The sequence below is a fragment of the Diceros bicornis genome, chromosome 4 (assembly GCF_020826845.1).
Source record: "Diceros bicornis minor isolate mBicDic1 chromosome 4, mDicBic1.mat.cur, whole genome shotgun sequence".
In the NCBI taxonomy this organism is placed as follows: Eukaryota; Metazoa; Chordata; class Mammalia; order Perissodactyla; family Rhinocerotidae; genus Diceros; species Diceros bicornis.
The window spans coordinates 97,009,868-97,023,456 of record NC_080743.1 but is presented as its reverse complement, the minus strand read 5'-3'; the positions used below and the strand labels follow the sequence as shown (position 1 = coordinate 97,023,456).

General features: G+C 43.5%; 1 protein-coding gene across 1 annotated transcript in view; it reads right to left on the bottom strand.

The window, feature by feature from the left end:
- Positions 1-8,087: 8,087 nt before the first annotated feature.
- DPT (dermatopontin) overlaps positions 8,088-13,589 on the bottom strand; it is a 34,920-nt gene continuing 29,418 nt past the window's right edge. The window contains exons 3-4 of the mRNA XM_058540121.1: positions 11,789-11,896; positions 8,088-8,185 (exon numbers count right to left, since the gene is read on the bottom strand). Coding sequence (XP_058396104.1) covers positions 8,119-8,185; positions 11,789-11,896 — 175 coding nt within the window. The 3' untranslated portion in view covers positions 8,088-8,118. The remainder of the gene's footprint in view (positions 8,186-11,788; positions 11,897-13,589) is intronic.

Below are 13,589 nucleotides of genomic sequence, written 5' to 3'. Positions count from 1 at the left end.
GAGTATTCAAATAAGGTGCATTTAAGGGCTAAATAAAGGTACCTGATTCAGAGTATGTACAAAAATAATTGTTGTCATTAATATGATTTGGTACATATATTTAGAGCCACAGATAAATCGAAGACCTGGCTACGTCAGGAGATGGAGAGCTACTCTGAATTCCTTGAGGCCATGTGGGCCAAGGCTGCACACGATGTCAGAAGCAGCTTCCCTAATGGCCACAGAGATTGACTTCATGTGGAGGGACCTCAAAGTTGCCACTACTGTAAATTTGCTTACTTTTCTACTTTAGCAAGTATGATCTTTACACTGTTTAATTGAGCTGGAACACATATTCCACATCCTTAGATAGGTGTTCGAATTCCTTCCCTGGGAATTAAAGCTAAATGAAAGATAATTTATGTGTCTATTGAATCTGTTGTAACTACCAAATTCCAGTGGTCAATTTCAACTATTGTGCAGGTAACCTGCATACTCTAAGATAATGTGGGAAAAGCCTCATGAAGTGAGGTAGGCTAGAGCTTTGATAGCAGCCTAACATATTTCTGCTAACAGACCGGGTATCCGGGGGTTTAATCAACTGGAGAGAACAGTGGTGCTTGTTGAACACGCTGATTCTCCAGCTGGAAAGCTTCCCAGAGCACAAACGGCAAAGAGAAACGAGGCAGTGACTGTGTGGAGAGCCGAGACAACTGTGGAGGCTGGGAGACCAAGCAAAGACAACTACCGCCTCAGTTGTCAAAGTAATGCTTCTTACTTGGGTTAGATTGAGTTTATGGAATTGAGAGTTTGGTATGTGGGAATCATTTTAGAAGACAGACAAGAGTTGTTGTAACTGCAAGAGAGGTCGAATCTCTTCCTGATTTTATTATGACAGTAAGGTCTACATTAATGTGAAAAAGTAGAAGAGCAGTATCATGATTTTCAGACCACTCGCGTGGCTTTTTAGACCTCCAACAACATTCTCCAGCCTACGTTACTATGCTGTCTCTCCCTCTAAAGGCAATGTGTAAAATATTGGAATAAATCTGTGAATCATTGCTTCATATCGTGTAGTATTCAGCTATGACACTACAAAAAGCAGAGTGTAAAAACTTCATCTCTCCTTACTCGCAATGTGGGTTGACACAGCAGAGAGAAACTGGGCTTTGAAAACAGCCAGCCTTGGGTTCGACGTCCACCCCCACTAGCTGTGTGACCTTAGGCAGGTTACGTTCTATTTAAGACACGTTTGAACCCATCTGTAAAATGGCAGCAAGTGAGCCTGTCCAGAGTAGCTGATAGTATTAAACAAGGAAGACTGTTCGAGCATGGAGTGCAAGGACCTGGGTCTCCTCGTCCTTCCCCTCGCTAAACCACTGCGCAGACACTTAGCAGAACACATCACCAAGCTAAGGCCCCAGTGTCTTGAATTCTAGATCTGGCTCTGCCACTTACTCATAGGATGTCCTTAAGCAATTGGCTTCAGTGGACCCCAGCTTGCCATTGGTAAGATGTAAGAGTTGGACTCATGATCCCCAAGGTTTTCCTCAGCTCCTTGAGGAGTATCCTCAGTTCCGTAGGTATGCTCAGGCAGTCTCCACTACTGGCATGAATCTTCTTCTTTTACCTGTTCTCATGTCTTCCATTTCCTCAGCCCATAGTGATCCTCCCACCTCTGCAAGAGCATAAGATTTCCTGTGTGCACCACGCACTGCGTACTTGACTGTCGCTCACTGGGCACTTGACTGTAAGCAGCCTCTTTTAATTTACCTATCTTTCCAGATTTAGTTCTCGTCTCCCTACCTAGAACAAAAATCTCCCTGAGGAAGAGTGTGTTTTATGCTCTTGGTCTCTTTCAGTTTGTGTCAGGAACAAAGCAGATGATTAATGACAGGTTGTTGAGGTAACAGTCAACAGCACAAAAGCACAGACGTGTGAGATTATGGATTTAGAACAAGCGATGCTGCCACTGGGAAGGACCGAGTCTTGCCCCCCTGCCCCAACAATCCACTGGTCCACCTCTTTCTATTATTTTCTACCCCTCTGCAGAGACTGTGAATTTTCTCGAGGCTTACCTCTGCATGTAGAGAACTAAGAGCCTCCCTTCACTCTGAATTTCCGTGAAGTCCTTCTCCAATTTGAGCTGTGCTGTTTTATGCTATGACACATTTTCAGTTCCTTTCTCCTGGAAGCCTGTGGGCAGAACCAATCTGCATGACATTGTCCTGCCTCGGTGGGGACAGGTATGACTCAGAGCATGTTTGATTTCCAAGAACATCTTTCTGAGGGGTAATGGCTAATGAGCTCACCTTTGAGCCTGTCAACAAAAGAGGCCCAGGGAGACACCCAGGTCAGCTGAAATCCACCAGAAACAGAGAGGGAAGATACCGGACATGACCGTGGTCTATGAATGCCTGCCAGGCAACCATATGAAGAGGAAACCGCCCAACTCAGAGAAACCGGCTTCTCTGTTTAGGTCCAGCTAATCACCAACTAATCCCACAAGTAAACTCTTAGTGGGAGTAACAAGAAAGAGTGAGAGTTGCAAAGTCTATATTCATGAAATCATAACCTGTGTTAGGGTTTGTCTTAGGGCTCTACTTTTATTTATTTATCAAATATTTGTTGTGAAGGGATTCATCAAACACAAGTCACTGGCCCTGCCGCCTCCGCCCCGGAGCTCATAGGCTGTTGTAAGACTTACAAACGGCATCCAAATTCAGACAGGGTTATACCTATTTTACCAACCGGGGCCCCTTTGCCCCTCAGTGCCCCAGTCTCTTCAGGGGTTAGTTAACAAGGCTCTATCTCATGCCCACCAAGTGCCTAGTCCTGTGCTGGCTGCTCAGATGTTGATTTCAAAACAGTTCAGAGGTCATAACAGCACCAAAATTGGCATTCAGGCACCTAGTATGGTGACATACACTTTCTGAACATCTAAGTAACAATTGTCACCGATTGGTGTGTTTTCCAGCTCACACTTCATCAGTAAGTAGCTTTTAAAATGGTGAAATTAATGATTACTTGATGCCGGAGAAAGGGAGCAGGAGATGGCATTAGCCCCCATGAAAACCACGGCATCATAATACCATGGCTCTTAATAGAACTTCATAATTTTCCGAGTGCTTTTACACATATTTTCAATGATTGATTGCTCGGAGATTTGATAGGCATCCCAAGAAAAACTGAAAACCAAACAGAAATCCAGATTGATTTTAAAACATATGTATTGGATGCCCACCGTGTGTAAAACACTTTGTCAGGCACTAGAAATCTACCAACGAACGAGAGGGACAGGACCCCTGCCCTCAGGGGAGTGAAAACAAAGACAGACTGCGGAGGGAGCAAGCGAAGGACCTCGAACCAATCCTAGAAGGCCCAGGAAGTTTTCTGAGAACGCTGAGTCTGTGCTTCGCCCTGAAGGAGAAGAAGGGTTCGGCAAGTGGAGGAGATTTAAACACGAGTTTCTCACTGGCCGTATGGTGGAGTGAACATCTGCTCCATCGTCTTGGGGGTGGTGAGAGACGTTGGAAAGAGCAGGTATACTGCATATTAAATTCTAACCCACTCGGCGGCCAGTTGCGTGAAAGGGTCTGGTTTTATAATCTATTTCTTTCCATGAAGTCACCATATGCTCACCTTTCAGCTGGAACACAGTCCTAGGGCTGAACCGCTTGGCAGCTGGTGACTGTTTTTGTTCCATAAGATTCAAATTACTTTTCTGTTTTGATTATAAACACGATCAGTGGTAATTGTTTTTTAAAGTTGGGAAAGGAAGCAAAGTATAAAAAAGAACAAAGAAATGGTACTGTTGTATCACTACAATCCAGAGAATGTCATAATTTGCATTTGGGAATATTTCTGTTCGGTATTTTTCACTGATGCAGACACTCATTCATGCCCACTGGTAACTGCGCTCCTTCCGGGTACATGAGGAAGAGGAGAAGCAGTTCACGCAGTGGTGGCTTTCCAGCACTTAGCAAAGCACATCAGAGTCTAATAAATAAGTTTTAAAATACAGAGGGAGTTTTGATTGGTTTTCAGTTTCTAGGAGATAATGGATATTCCATTCTGTGAAAAGTTGTAAGTCCCATGAAAATCTGAACTGTGTGTGAATATATTATAATTATTCTTTAAAATGTTTCCTGAGGTAGGTGTGGTTTCTTACCCTTGCTTTACAAAGGAATAAATTGATAGAAGAAATTCAACAAGTTAATGGGTAAGGGATAACACACCCATGCAGGTCCAGGCACCGGAGTTTTTCAAAGAGTTTCACTGATCTCACTGACTCCGGATCCCAGAATGGTAACCAGGCTCAGGTACCATTTCTTAACAGAGTGGTTTAATTTAACAGAAATGAACAGAAGCGGTTTAATTAAAACCGATTGAGGCTTTGTAAGGAGAGTGGATGCTGTTGGCTTTATAGCCTCAGTTGTCTTGATCACATGCATACACACACCTGTTTGGGTGTGGTCTGCACTGAGCAACATTTTTCCTCATTAATAGGAGGAGAAGAATCTGGGAGAGTGAGAAGAGAGCCACGCAGGCTGGGAGCCAGATGGAGGACGGATAGAGAGGGAAACCCCTGACTACATGGTGAGCAAGAAAAAACCGTGGAAGAAAGAAATGTTAAGATTTTTTTTTGAGTTTTTGCATTCACTAATGCTTTTGTGGGCATATATTCTTCTGAAGGAACTGAAAAAAAGGTTGCATTCATGTCAAAGTAGTTGATCATAAAGACAATACGTGGGGATGAAGATGCAGGATGGAGAGAGGACTTTCCCAGGCCGTAGTATTATGTGTGGGGGTAGGAATGAGGGGTGCAGAGAGAGGGGTTGATGAATTCCCGCTCTAGATTTCCAGGAGAGCCCAGCTGAAATCTGAATTCCAGATAGATACAATAAATTGCAATTAATATGCACAAATAGTGGAATGCCTCATGGTGCTGATGTGAGCTACCACGCCCTCCTGAGGGCAACATGACTTCATGTTGGGCATCCCAGACCCCCTTGGCAACATCAGTGCTTCCTGGGGAAGCTTTCCTAAGCCCAGAGATCCTTTTATGCCTTCCTTCATATTATTTCCATTGCCTGAAATGCTACTGCCTCCTTTCCCTACCACCCTCTATTGAAATGCTCCGTGTCCTTGACATGTCAATCTGCAGTGTAATGGCTTGTTTGCTTGTCTGACTCCTTTAGCTTATAATCCTCTGGAATGCAGGAACTGTGCCTAGTACAGTGGTTGGTATATAATAAGAACTTAATTTATTGATTCAATGACTAAACAAATGAATAAATGAATGAGTGAGAGCCAAACTTAAGTCCCACCTCTTTTATGAACTTTTCCTATTATTGACCTATACTATTGTCCAGCTTACCTGAGGAACATTATTTCTGATATATACTAATGATATTCCCATTCCTCTTCCTACTTCTATCGGGTACTTATTATGTGCAAGACACTATCAGATCTCATTTAATCCTTACAACAACTCTGTGATGTTGGCACTATTGTTGTCTCTACTGATAAGGAAATAGTCTCAGGGAAGGTAGGTGACTGGGCCAAGGTCATGCAGCTGGTAAGCGACAGAACCAGGATTTGTGCCCAGACAGTCTCAATCCAGAGCCCACGCTCTTTTCCGCTCACCTCGGAAGTTCTACTCGTCCTTCAGGGCCAAGTACAGACTTGGCTTCTTTAGGAAACTTTCCTGCACCTGTGTCTTCAGTGACTATTTTCTCCTCTCCCACTCTTAGACTGTAGGCCCTGTGAGGCTGGAATCACGTCTCTCTTCTTCCCATGTTATGTGGCCCCCAGCTTGTGAAGTTTTTGGGAAAGAGATTCCTGTCCGTACCAGGCAGATGAGGAAACGATGGCTTGGGGATTTGTCTAAAATTACACAGCCACCCTCTGTCAGAGGTTTCCAGCTCTCGTCCCAAGTGTCTTCTCTGGAAGAAAACGCCTTAGCAAAGCCCTTTATAATCAATTTGGGGCAGATGATAGAGTTCACAGAATTCTAGAATGGCACCAGTCCACAATCATTACCTAGATAACTCTCCTCATCGAATGGGGAGGTGGCTCATCAATTCTGTGGAGCAAATGAGTAGAAAGATTGGGGTAGGGAGAGCACGGAGAGAGAGCTTGCAGTCAGAAGACCAGGGATTTAGCAGCACTCTGACACTTGGTTCTTACTGACTGACATATGATATAAAGTAAAATTACTCAGATTTAAACCAAGTTGATGATGTCCTTACTGTCATTGTCCTTGGCCTGTATGCAAAGAATGGTTTTTCTCTGAGTAAAATCCTCTCCATTTATTCCGCTTGGCACAGGCACTTCTTATTGGATTGCTAGCTTTATTTTCTTTACTTGGGCTCTCTCGCAGTCTCCTGGACTGCTCCTCCCAGCTGCCTGTCTCCAAGTAAAGCAAAACCATAATATGAAAAAGGGCCTCAGAGTTAAGGCATGAGAGGACACCCTTAGCTCTGCCTTCCCCTTCACAAGCTCAGGATCTCGCCGTGGGAAACGCAGCACCACTGGCAGAGATTCACCGTCTTGGCTACCTAGATGGGGTGCATAACGGGGGGCAGGGAGTGTCCCCTGTGGTTTTGCCTGGCTGCCTGCTCTCCTTGGTCCACTGGGAGAGAGAAGGAGGGGAGGGCAGCGTAGATCTGAGAACAAAAGTCAGACTGTGTGGATAGAGGAAATAGGGGCTTTCTGTGGTTGAAAATGCATGTGACATATTGGTGTGAGGAGGGCTGAAGGGTGCTGAGGACAAATCAGGCTAGATTTAAGGGCAAAGAAATGAGGTACCACCCTTTGTCCAATCTTTAATGAAAGCATTTAGCACTTCAGGTTTTAATTACTGGACTCCCCACCCATACTCTGTCATTGTCATCATTGCATTCCTGGTGCCTTGCATGGTGCTTGGCACACATCACAGCACTAAGCTATGTTGTCTGAACGGATGGATGGATAATCGTCAAGGGGAGAGGTAGAGAGCAAAAACTGACTCTTAACATTTGTGGCATAGTGAATGTTACTATTTTTATTCCTTTTATGATGAAGAGAATACAAAGGGCTGGGGACAGAGACATCACAGGAGGAGGAAAGACAGTGCCCCCTCTGCAAAGACACCCCTAAACTACACATAGAAGGGCAGTGGACCCCCAGGGCAGCCTTTCCCATCACAATCCAGGTGCATTGGCCAGCAACTCCCATGGCTACAGGGCACATGCCAGTCTTCCCAGGAGTCCTGGCCATGCCTCCAGGTGCCAGTGACTCAAATCCCTTTTTCCATTTCCCAGAGCAACCTGGCCACTCTCCCCTTCCCCCCAAGTTCCTACTCTGAGTCCCATTCTCTGACCGCTCTTTTCTTTCTTATTTTTGTCTTACTTGAGACTGATTCTCATAGGTTCCTCTGGTTTCTGCACTCATTTTCATTACTGCATATGCCTACAATCTTCTTCCAGTTCAAGAAATTCTTCCAATCCTTAGTCTTTCAGCTCTGCCCCCATTTCCATCTCCCCATTTCACCTCCCAGTATCCTCAGTCCTGGAGCACAGAACTATGCACTTGAGCTTCTAGGCAAGCATGGCTCATGTGGAGGGGGAGGGTGAAAGCATGTCCCCTCAAGATGGAAGGTGTGCTCTTGGTGAGGACCCTGGGTTTCACTTAAACAGACATAGCTGCAGAGAACCTTCATTGCCATCTTCCTCAATTTCTGCCCCTTCCCTCCACTATTCTGAAGCTCTTCACAGATGCTGCTCAGCACTAGGCCTGCTTGCAGCTCATTTGGTAGTAAAAGCAGTAGCAAGACCATGACAGGTGCTCCAGGAGCCAGGTTTTTTTTCAGGCTGTGAGCATGCACGCTGTATATGAGGTGTGCAAGAAAGCCATCGTCAGTCATAGAACACGGTTGCTATGGAACATGTGGAAAGGGAGAAACACGGTTTAACTGTGATTTTATTTTAAGTGGGATACTAGTCAGAAAGCTGGCATTGCAGCTACCAAGCAGCTCAGGGAGCAGGAAAGAGAGCTGCAGAAACTGCTTAGGAGTTCCAGCTGACGATCACACGTGTGGACATCCTCAGGTCTCCTGGCCCCCAGCCCTTCACCCAGATTCGGCACGTGGAAAATCTACACGTTTGCAAATTCGCAGTCATAGTCAGTCATCCGGCACATTATGAACTTCCACTGGCGATCCCTGTGGGGAGAGAGTCAGAAAGCTAACGTCAGTGAGAAGACACCGCAGGAAGGATCACTGCTGAGGGAAAAGCAGTGAACAACCTCTGGAGAATTTAGGAACTGGAGGGACACCCAGTCTCACTCTGGTCTCAGAAGACATCTCGAGGAGGCCTCTCAGAAACTGACAGTAACTGTCTGTGAGGTCACGTGTCCTGGACCCCTCCTCACCCAGTTCAGGTTGTACCTTGGAGGAGACGAACTAGGTTTCTGGCTGTGTGGAAGTCCCGTTCATGACTAGTGGTCAGCTCACCAGTGCTTGGTCCCAAAGACTGAGCTGTTAACATATAGGTTAACAGCTTGGAATAAAAGCATTTATTTAACATTGTCTCCATTTCATTGTAAAGAATCTTCTCTTAAATAGGCCACCCATTTTCTTCATTTATTCTTTTTTACTGAGTACTTACCATGTGCTAGGCTCCATACTGTACACTGTGTTTCCATTCAGAAAACACTCTTACGTGGAAGTGAATTGAGGGGAAACAACGCGAAAACCCCACAAAGTGGAAAAGAAAATGCCTGCCTTTCTTGCATTACAGAAATGGAGCCACATATTTGTTTAAGAGGTCGGGCATGGGTGTGAGAGGACGTAGAATTGCTCAATTATGAAAAACGTGGTGTGGATGCATTTCAAGGAATGTTTTTTGCTAAGGACAGCCTATGTTCCTTGTTCACCGACTTAACAAAAATCTATTGTGTGCTGACTTTGCATGGCACTCTTCTGGGCTAATGTGGTTTAACAATGATAATGGCAATGATAATGATAATTGTGACTACTGTTTGCTGAGCACCCCCAATATATCCAGCATTGCACTAGATGCTTTACATGCTTTCTCATTTACTTCTCAAACCATTCATTGTTTGGGTGAAGAGGCAGACTCAGAGAAATAAGTGACTTTCTTTAAGATAATTAGGTGGCAGTTTCAGATTCCAAGTGTGTTGAACTTAAATCTTGCTCTTTCTCTTGTGCCACAGCGCCTCCGTAACTAGATACCCGTGACCGCATCAGAGGACATGACTGCCGCATCTTTTGCAAAGTCCGGATAAAGGGCAAACAGAGTGAGTCATCCCATGTATGATCACGCAAGTCCTTCAAAGCACAGTGGAGTCCTTTAACCTTGGAATTATTCTCTCTTTTCATTCTGCAAGACCTCTTCCCAGTTCAGTTCATCTTAGACACCAGCACTGACAAGTCTCTATCCAGCCTCCCATCTGGAAGGTGGGACTGACCTCGCTCAGTTCTGGGAGATCACTCTTGCCAGCAGCTGTGGTACATGCTGCTCAAACGGCCTAAGGCAGGCTTTATAACGCTGTCTGCTGCTCCAGGTTGTTTGTTTAGAATGATTGGGAATAGGGTCCCCCAGTATAAGTCTTTGAGAGCCTCGGTGACCAACTATTTATTAGCATTTATTCCTGCAGTTGTCAACAGAGGACGTGGCTTGTTTTAGACGGAGATTTTAGCAAATTGGTGGCATCAAATTAATTTCATTACTATATGCGACTCTTCTTTATCTGTGTACCAACAGACACAGATAAATAAGATCTTAAGCCAGGCATTCACACAACTCTATTAAGAAGCTGTTAATTGATTCTGAGCAAAACTTAGACTTGGTCCTAAGAGGACCAAGGGACTCAATCAGGCTCATTCTCTGATTTCCCTCCAGGACAGTGGTTCTCATGCAGGGGCAATTTTTCTTCCCAGGGGGTTTTGAGTTGTCACAATTGTGGGGGAGGGGAGGTTGGTACTGCCATCTAGTGAGTAGGGGTCAGGGATGCTGCTAAACCTCTAGAATGCAGAAGACAGACTCCTGCAACAAAGAATGATCTGGCCTTAGGTGTCAATAGTGCCCAGGTTGGGCAACTCCCTTCCAGGAGGAAACCACTATGATTTGCATATGGAAGGAAAGTTCCTGCCCAGTGAGGCCCGTACTGACAACATCTCTCCAAGGCAGTGGCCTCAACGTCTTTCAGCAGAGCCGAAGGAACCCAAGTTGTGGAATTTTAAGCCACTGATTGTTGTGACAGCAGCAAAAGTGCATGAGAATATTCATTTTAAACAAATACGTGACGACATATCCTAGTTTTCCAAGATTTTGGTTTAATCCACATAACTGAAAATTTCCAAACCAACAGGAAGTGGACATTTTAACTGCTAAAATATATTTATTTTGTAGTAATTTTGGATAGTATTCTTTCTTTACTGTATTCTTTCCTGCCTTCTTAAACAGGGAATGCAGAACTAATTTTCTTGCTGGCTTGGAGACATCGTTAGGAATCTCGAGCACCTTGCTATACCATTATTCAGTGGTGCTCTTTGGGGCTACACCCCTCGATAAATGTCACCAGGCTTCCAAGGTCTTTGAGTTCTTAGGTCTTTTCTCTTTCTAAATATATTTTTTGTGTATGTCACATCATTCTGCTATTTCTTCTCACTGGTGAAGCGAGTTTAACTCTAGGTACTATCTTCCCTGTTCATTTTTTAATTTGCTGCTTCTAGAAAATAGGTAACTAAGCTAATTTAAAATGTGTCTAAAAGAAGAATGATTAATGAGTGAGAACTGAGGGGTTTTCCTAAACATAAGAGTTTTTGTTTGTGGAGCCTGCAATATGTGTGTATTGTGCCTTTTCGGAGCTACTTAACGTTTGTTTTATTGTTCTGTTTTTGTATTTTAAATTTTGTTTTTTAAATGCCATATTAAATAAGTTAACTTCAGTTAGGAGAGATAGCATTTAAAACATAAATATACACAAAAGATAAGTCACACTCAATTTCATCACAGTCGGTTATTTAATGAGTTAATGTAAATTTTGTTCTGTTTGCAAAACATTTATTGGTAACTTTTCAGGAGTTTATTTGCTGTGTAAAGTGATTGTCACCTGGCTAAAAGCAGGTCAAATCAACCTTTTAACACCTGAATTTACCCACACCTCTCTCTATTAGTAGAGAAAAGAATTCTTATTTTCTTCCTATTGTTTTGTTTTGATGTATTTGTGGTAGGATTGGGGAGCTGATTGTGAGAGAAAGGAGATGAAAACAGTTTAGTGCTGGTTTTCCTTTAGGTTATTTAAATTCTCCTCTTTCATTTCTAAGTATGGTTGGTAAGTTTGGTGTGTTTCTTCTCTTCAGTCCCCTCCCCTTCTCCTCCCTCTCCCTCCCCACCGCCCAAGTGGGGGTCATATAAAGAAATGGCACTGAAGGGGGTCCAGTTTGACAGTGGGTACTCCTTCAACCATCTTTGTCCTTTCTCCCCGATGTTTGGTAAGAAAAAGTGCCCTTTGAAATTGAGTGAAGGAAGAGTTTAGAACATCACGCGATACCAAGATGAGGATTTCCTGCTCAGAGCAGGCTGGAATCCATCCTCATCTACAAGGGTGAGCTGCCCCAAGAAATGAGTTTAAGAGAGTAGTTCAATTCCCATTGCCTTCCATCGTCCAGTCTAGTTAATCCTAGACCAGCCAAGAAAGTACAATAGAGAAAACTCCAGGTTGAAATTCCTGCAGACATAATCCTTGCATGGAGCTAGTGCCTGGCGCCTCTAACACCTAGCCCCTGGGGAAGGCTCACCTTTCCACTGCAGAGAAAGTGGTTGCTGCTCCTCGCATATAGTAATCATAATTGTAGGAAATCATGTCCATTTCCTCACCATAGTGGCCTGGATATTCCGTTGTCAGCCTATGTGAGAAGAACAGAAGGTTAGAGGAAAAGATAAAGCACACTGTTATTGCTAGGGACAAACAGGAGACATGCTATAAAGAAAAGATGGAGTTTGAACATTGTGGGAGACCCAAACCAGAGTTAGATGGCCTCCACCAGACCATTCTAGGCTGTGAAAACATGGACAGCTTCCTCCCACTTCTCATCCTCCTTCTTCTTGCCATTAAACTATACTCTGAAAAAGATGTAGATAACTCCCCAGGACTTGAGGAAATATTGATTAGTATCAGTATTAGTCCATTTCATTCAAGTCAACTAGATCCATGTTTTCAAACTGTGGATTGTGACTCATTAGTGGAGAAAAAGAAGAGAGAGAAGAAAAATTAGAATATAAAATATCAGAGAATGCATTGTACTCACTAAAGTTCTTGTGTATGTGTGTAAAAACTTCATTTCAAATATATGTGTGTATATATAATGTATGCGTCATGTGATAGTTTAATATGTATTTCTTACTGTGAGTCACGATCAAAAAAGTGTCTGAAAAATATTAAAGTAAAATTTAAGCTCCACAAAGGTAGTCTTTGCCTTTTTCGCCATTGTTTCTCCGGCACCTAAAACAGTGAATACATGGTAAGTACTCACTGATAAATAAACGGCCTTGGGAGTGTCACTTAATCTCAGTTTCCTGGTCTACAGAAGAAAGAAAGCTACCTTAGAGGATTGCCATTGGGACTAATACAAATATGTGTGATATACTAGTATATGGTAGGAGTTGAATCATTAGGAACAATTTTGTTTCTTCTTCACCCTTTTCCTTTTTCTTCTTTCTCCTCCAAGATTAAATCATTCCCAGGCCTCTCTATGAGCAGGTTCGTTGTGCTCCACCTTGGAATAAATCTAGAATCTCCTGGTTCTCATAAAGTTTTTACCATTGGAGATCTTCAGGACCAAAATAGTCGTTTCAGTATGAAATGGGTCCCCCAAACTCTTTATCTGCATCCCCAAGTTTGCTTGGGGAACAACCAGTTAGTGAGTGTTAGTAATTTCATCTGATTTGGGTTCACAAGGTCGTCACATGTTGATGACAGAAAGATCTTCCCCTATGTAGACTTAATATTGCAAGAATTGTCATGAAATCTTGAAAAGACTGGTTTATAAACTGGAAGGTCTCCTAGGAGGATCGCAGTGCTTAGCTGCAGCAAGATCAACGTTAGCTCAAGATGCTGTCAGTTTAGCACGATGTTAGCGTAATGTTAGCTCTAATGCCAGAGCACTAAAACCCCACTCTGTTGGTTTATAATCATTCCTTCTCCCACACTGTGCAGTTGTCTTTGTTCTCGGATTTTTCCTCTTCTCAAGACATAATTATGCCCTATCAGGACGCCAAGCCGAACCCAGAGTGGGTTACATGTGTTTCTGATTAACATGTTCACGAAGGGAAATAAGGCTCTGCTAATTCAGAAATCTATTTTGTGCTTCTAAAGAGTCCCAGAACAAGGACTTCCTCTTTCTAAGGAAAATGTTAAGTGACTCATAAATGGACCTAATAGGGCCCTACTTGAATTCGGTTGGTTTACGATCCACGAGGATTCTAACAAGCACTAGGCTAAAGTTTACCCAAAGAAAGAGGAATCTGTTGAGAATGTGAATAATGCAAATTAGGATTAAAAGAGATGGGGTAGGAGGTGTTTTCCTTACTTGAGGGAGC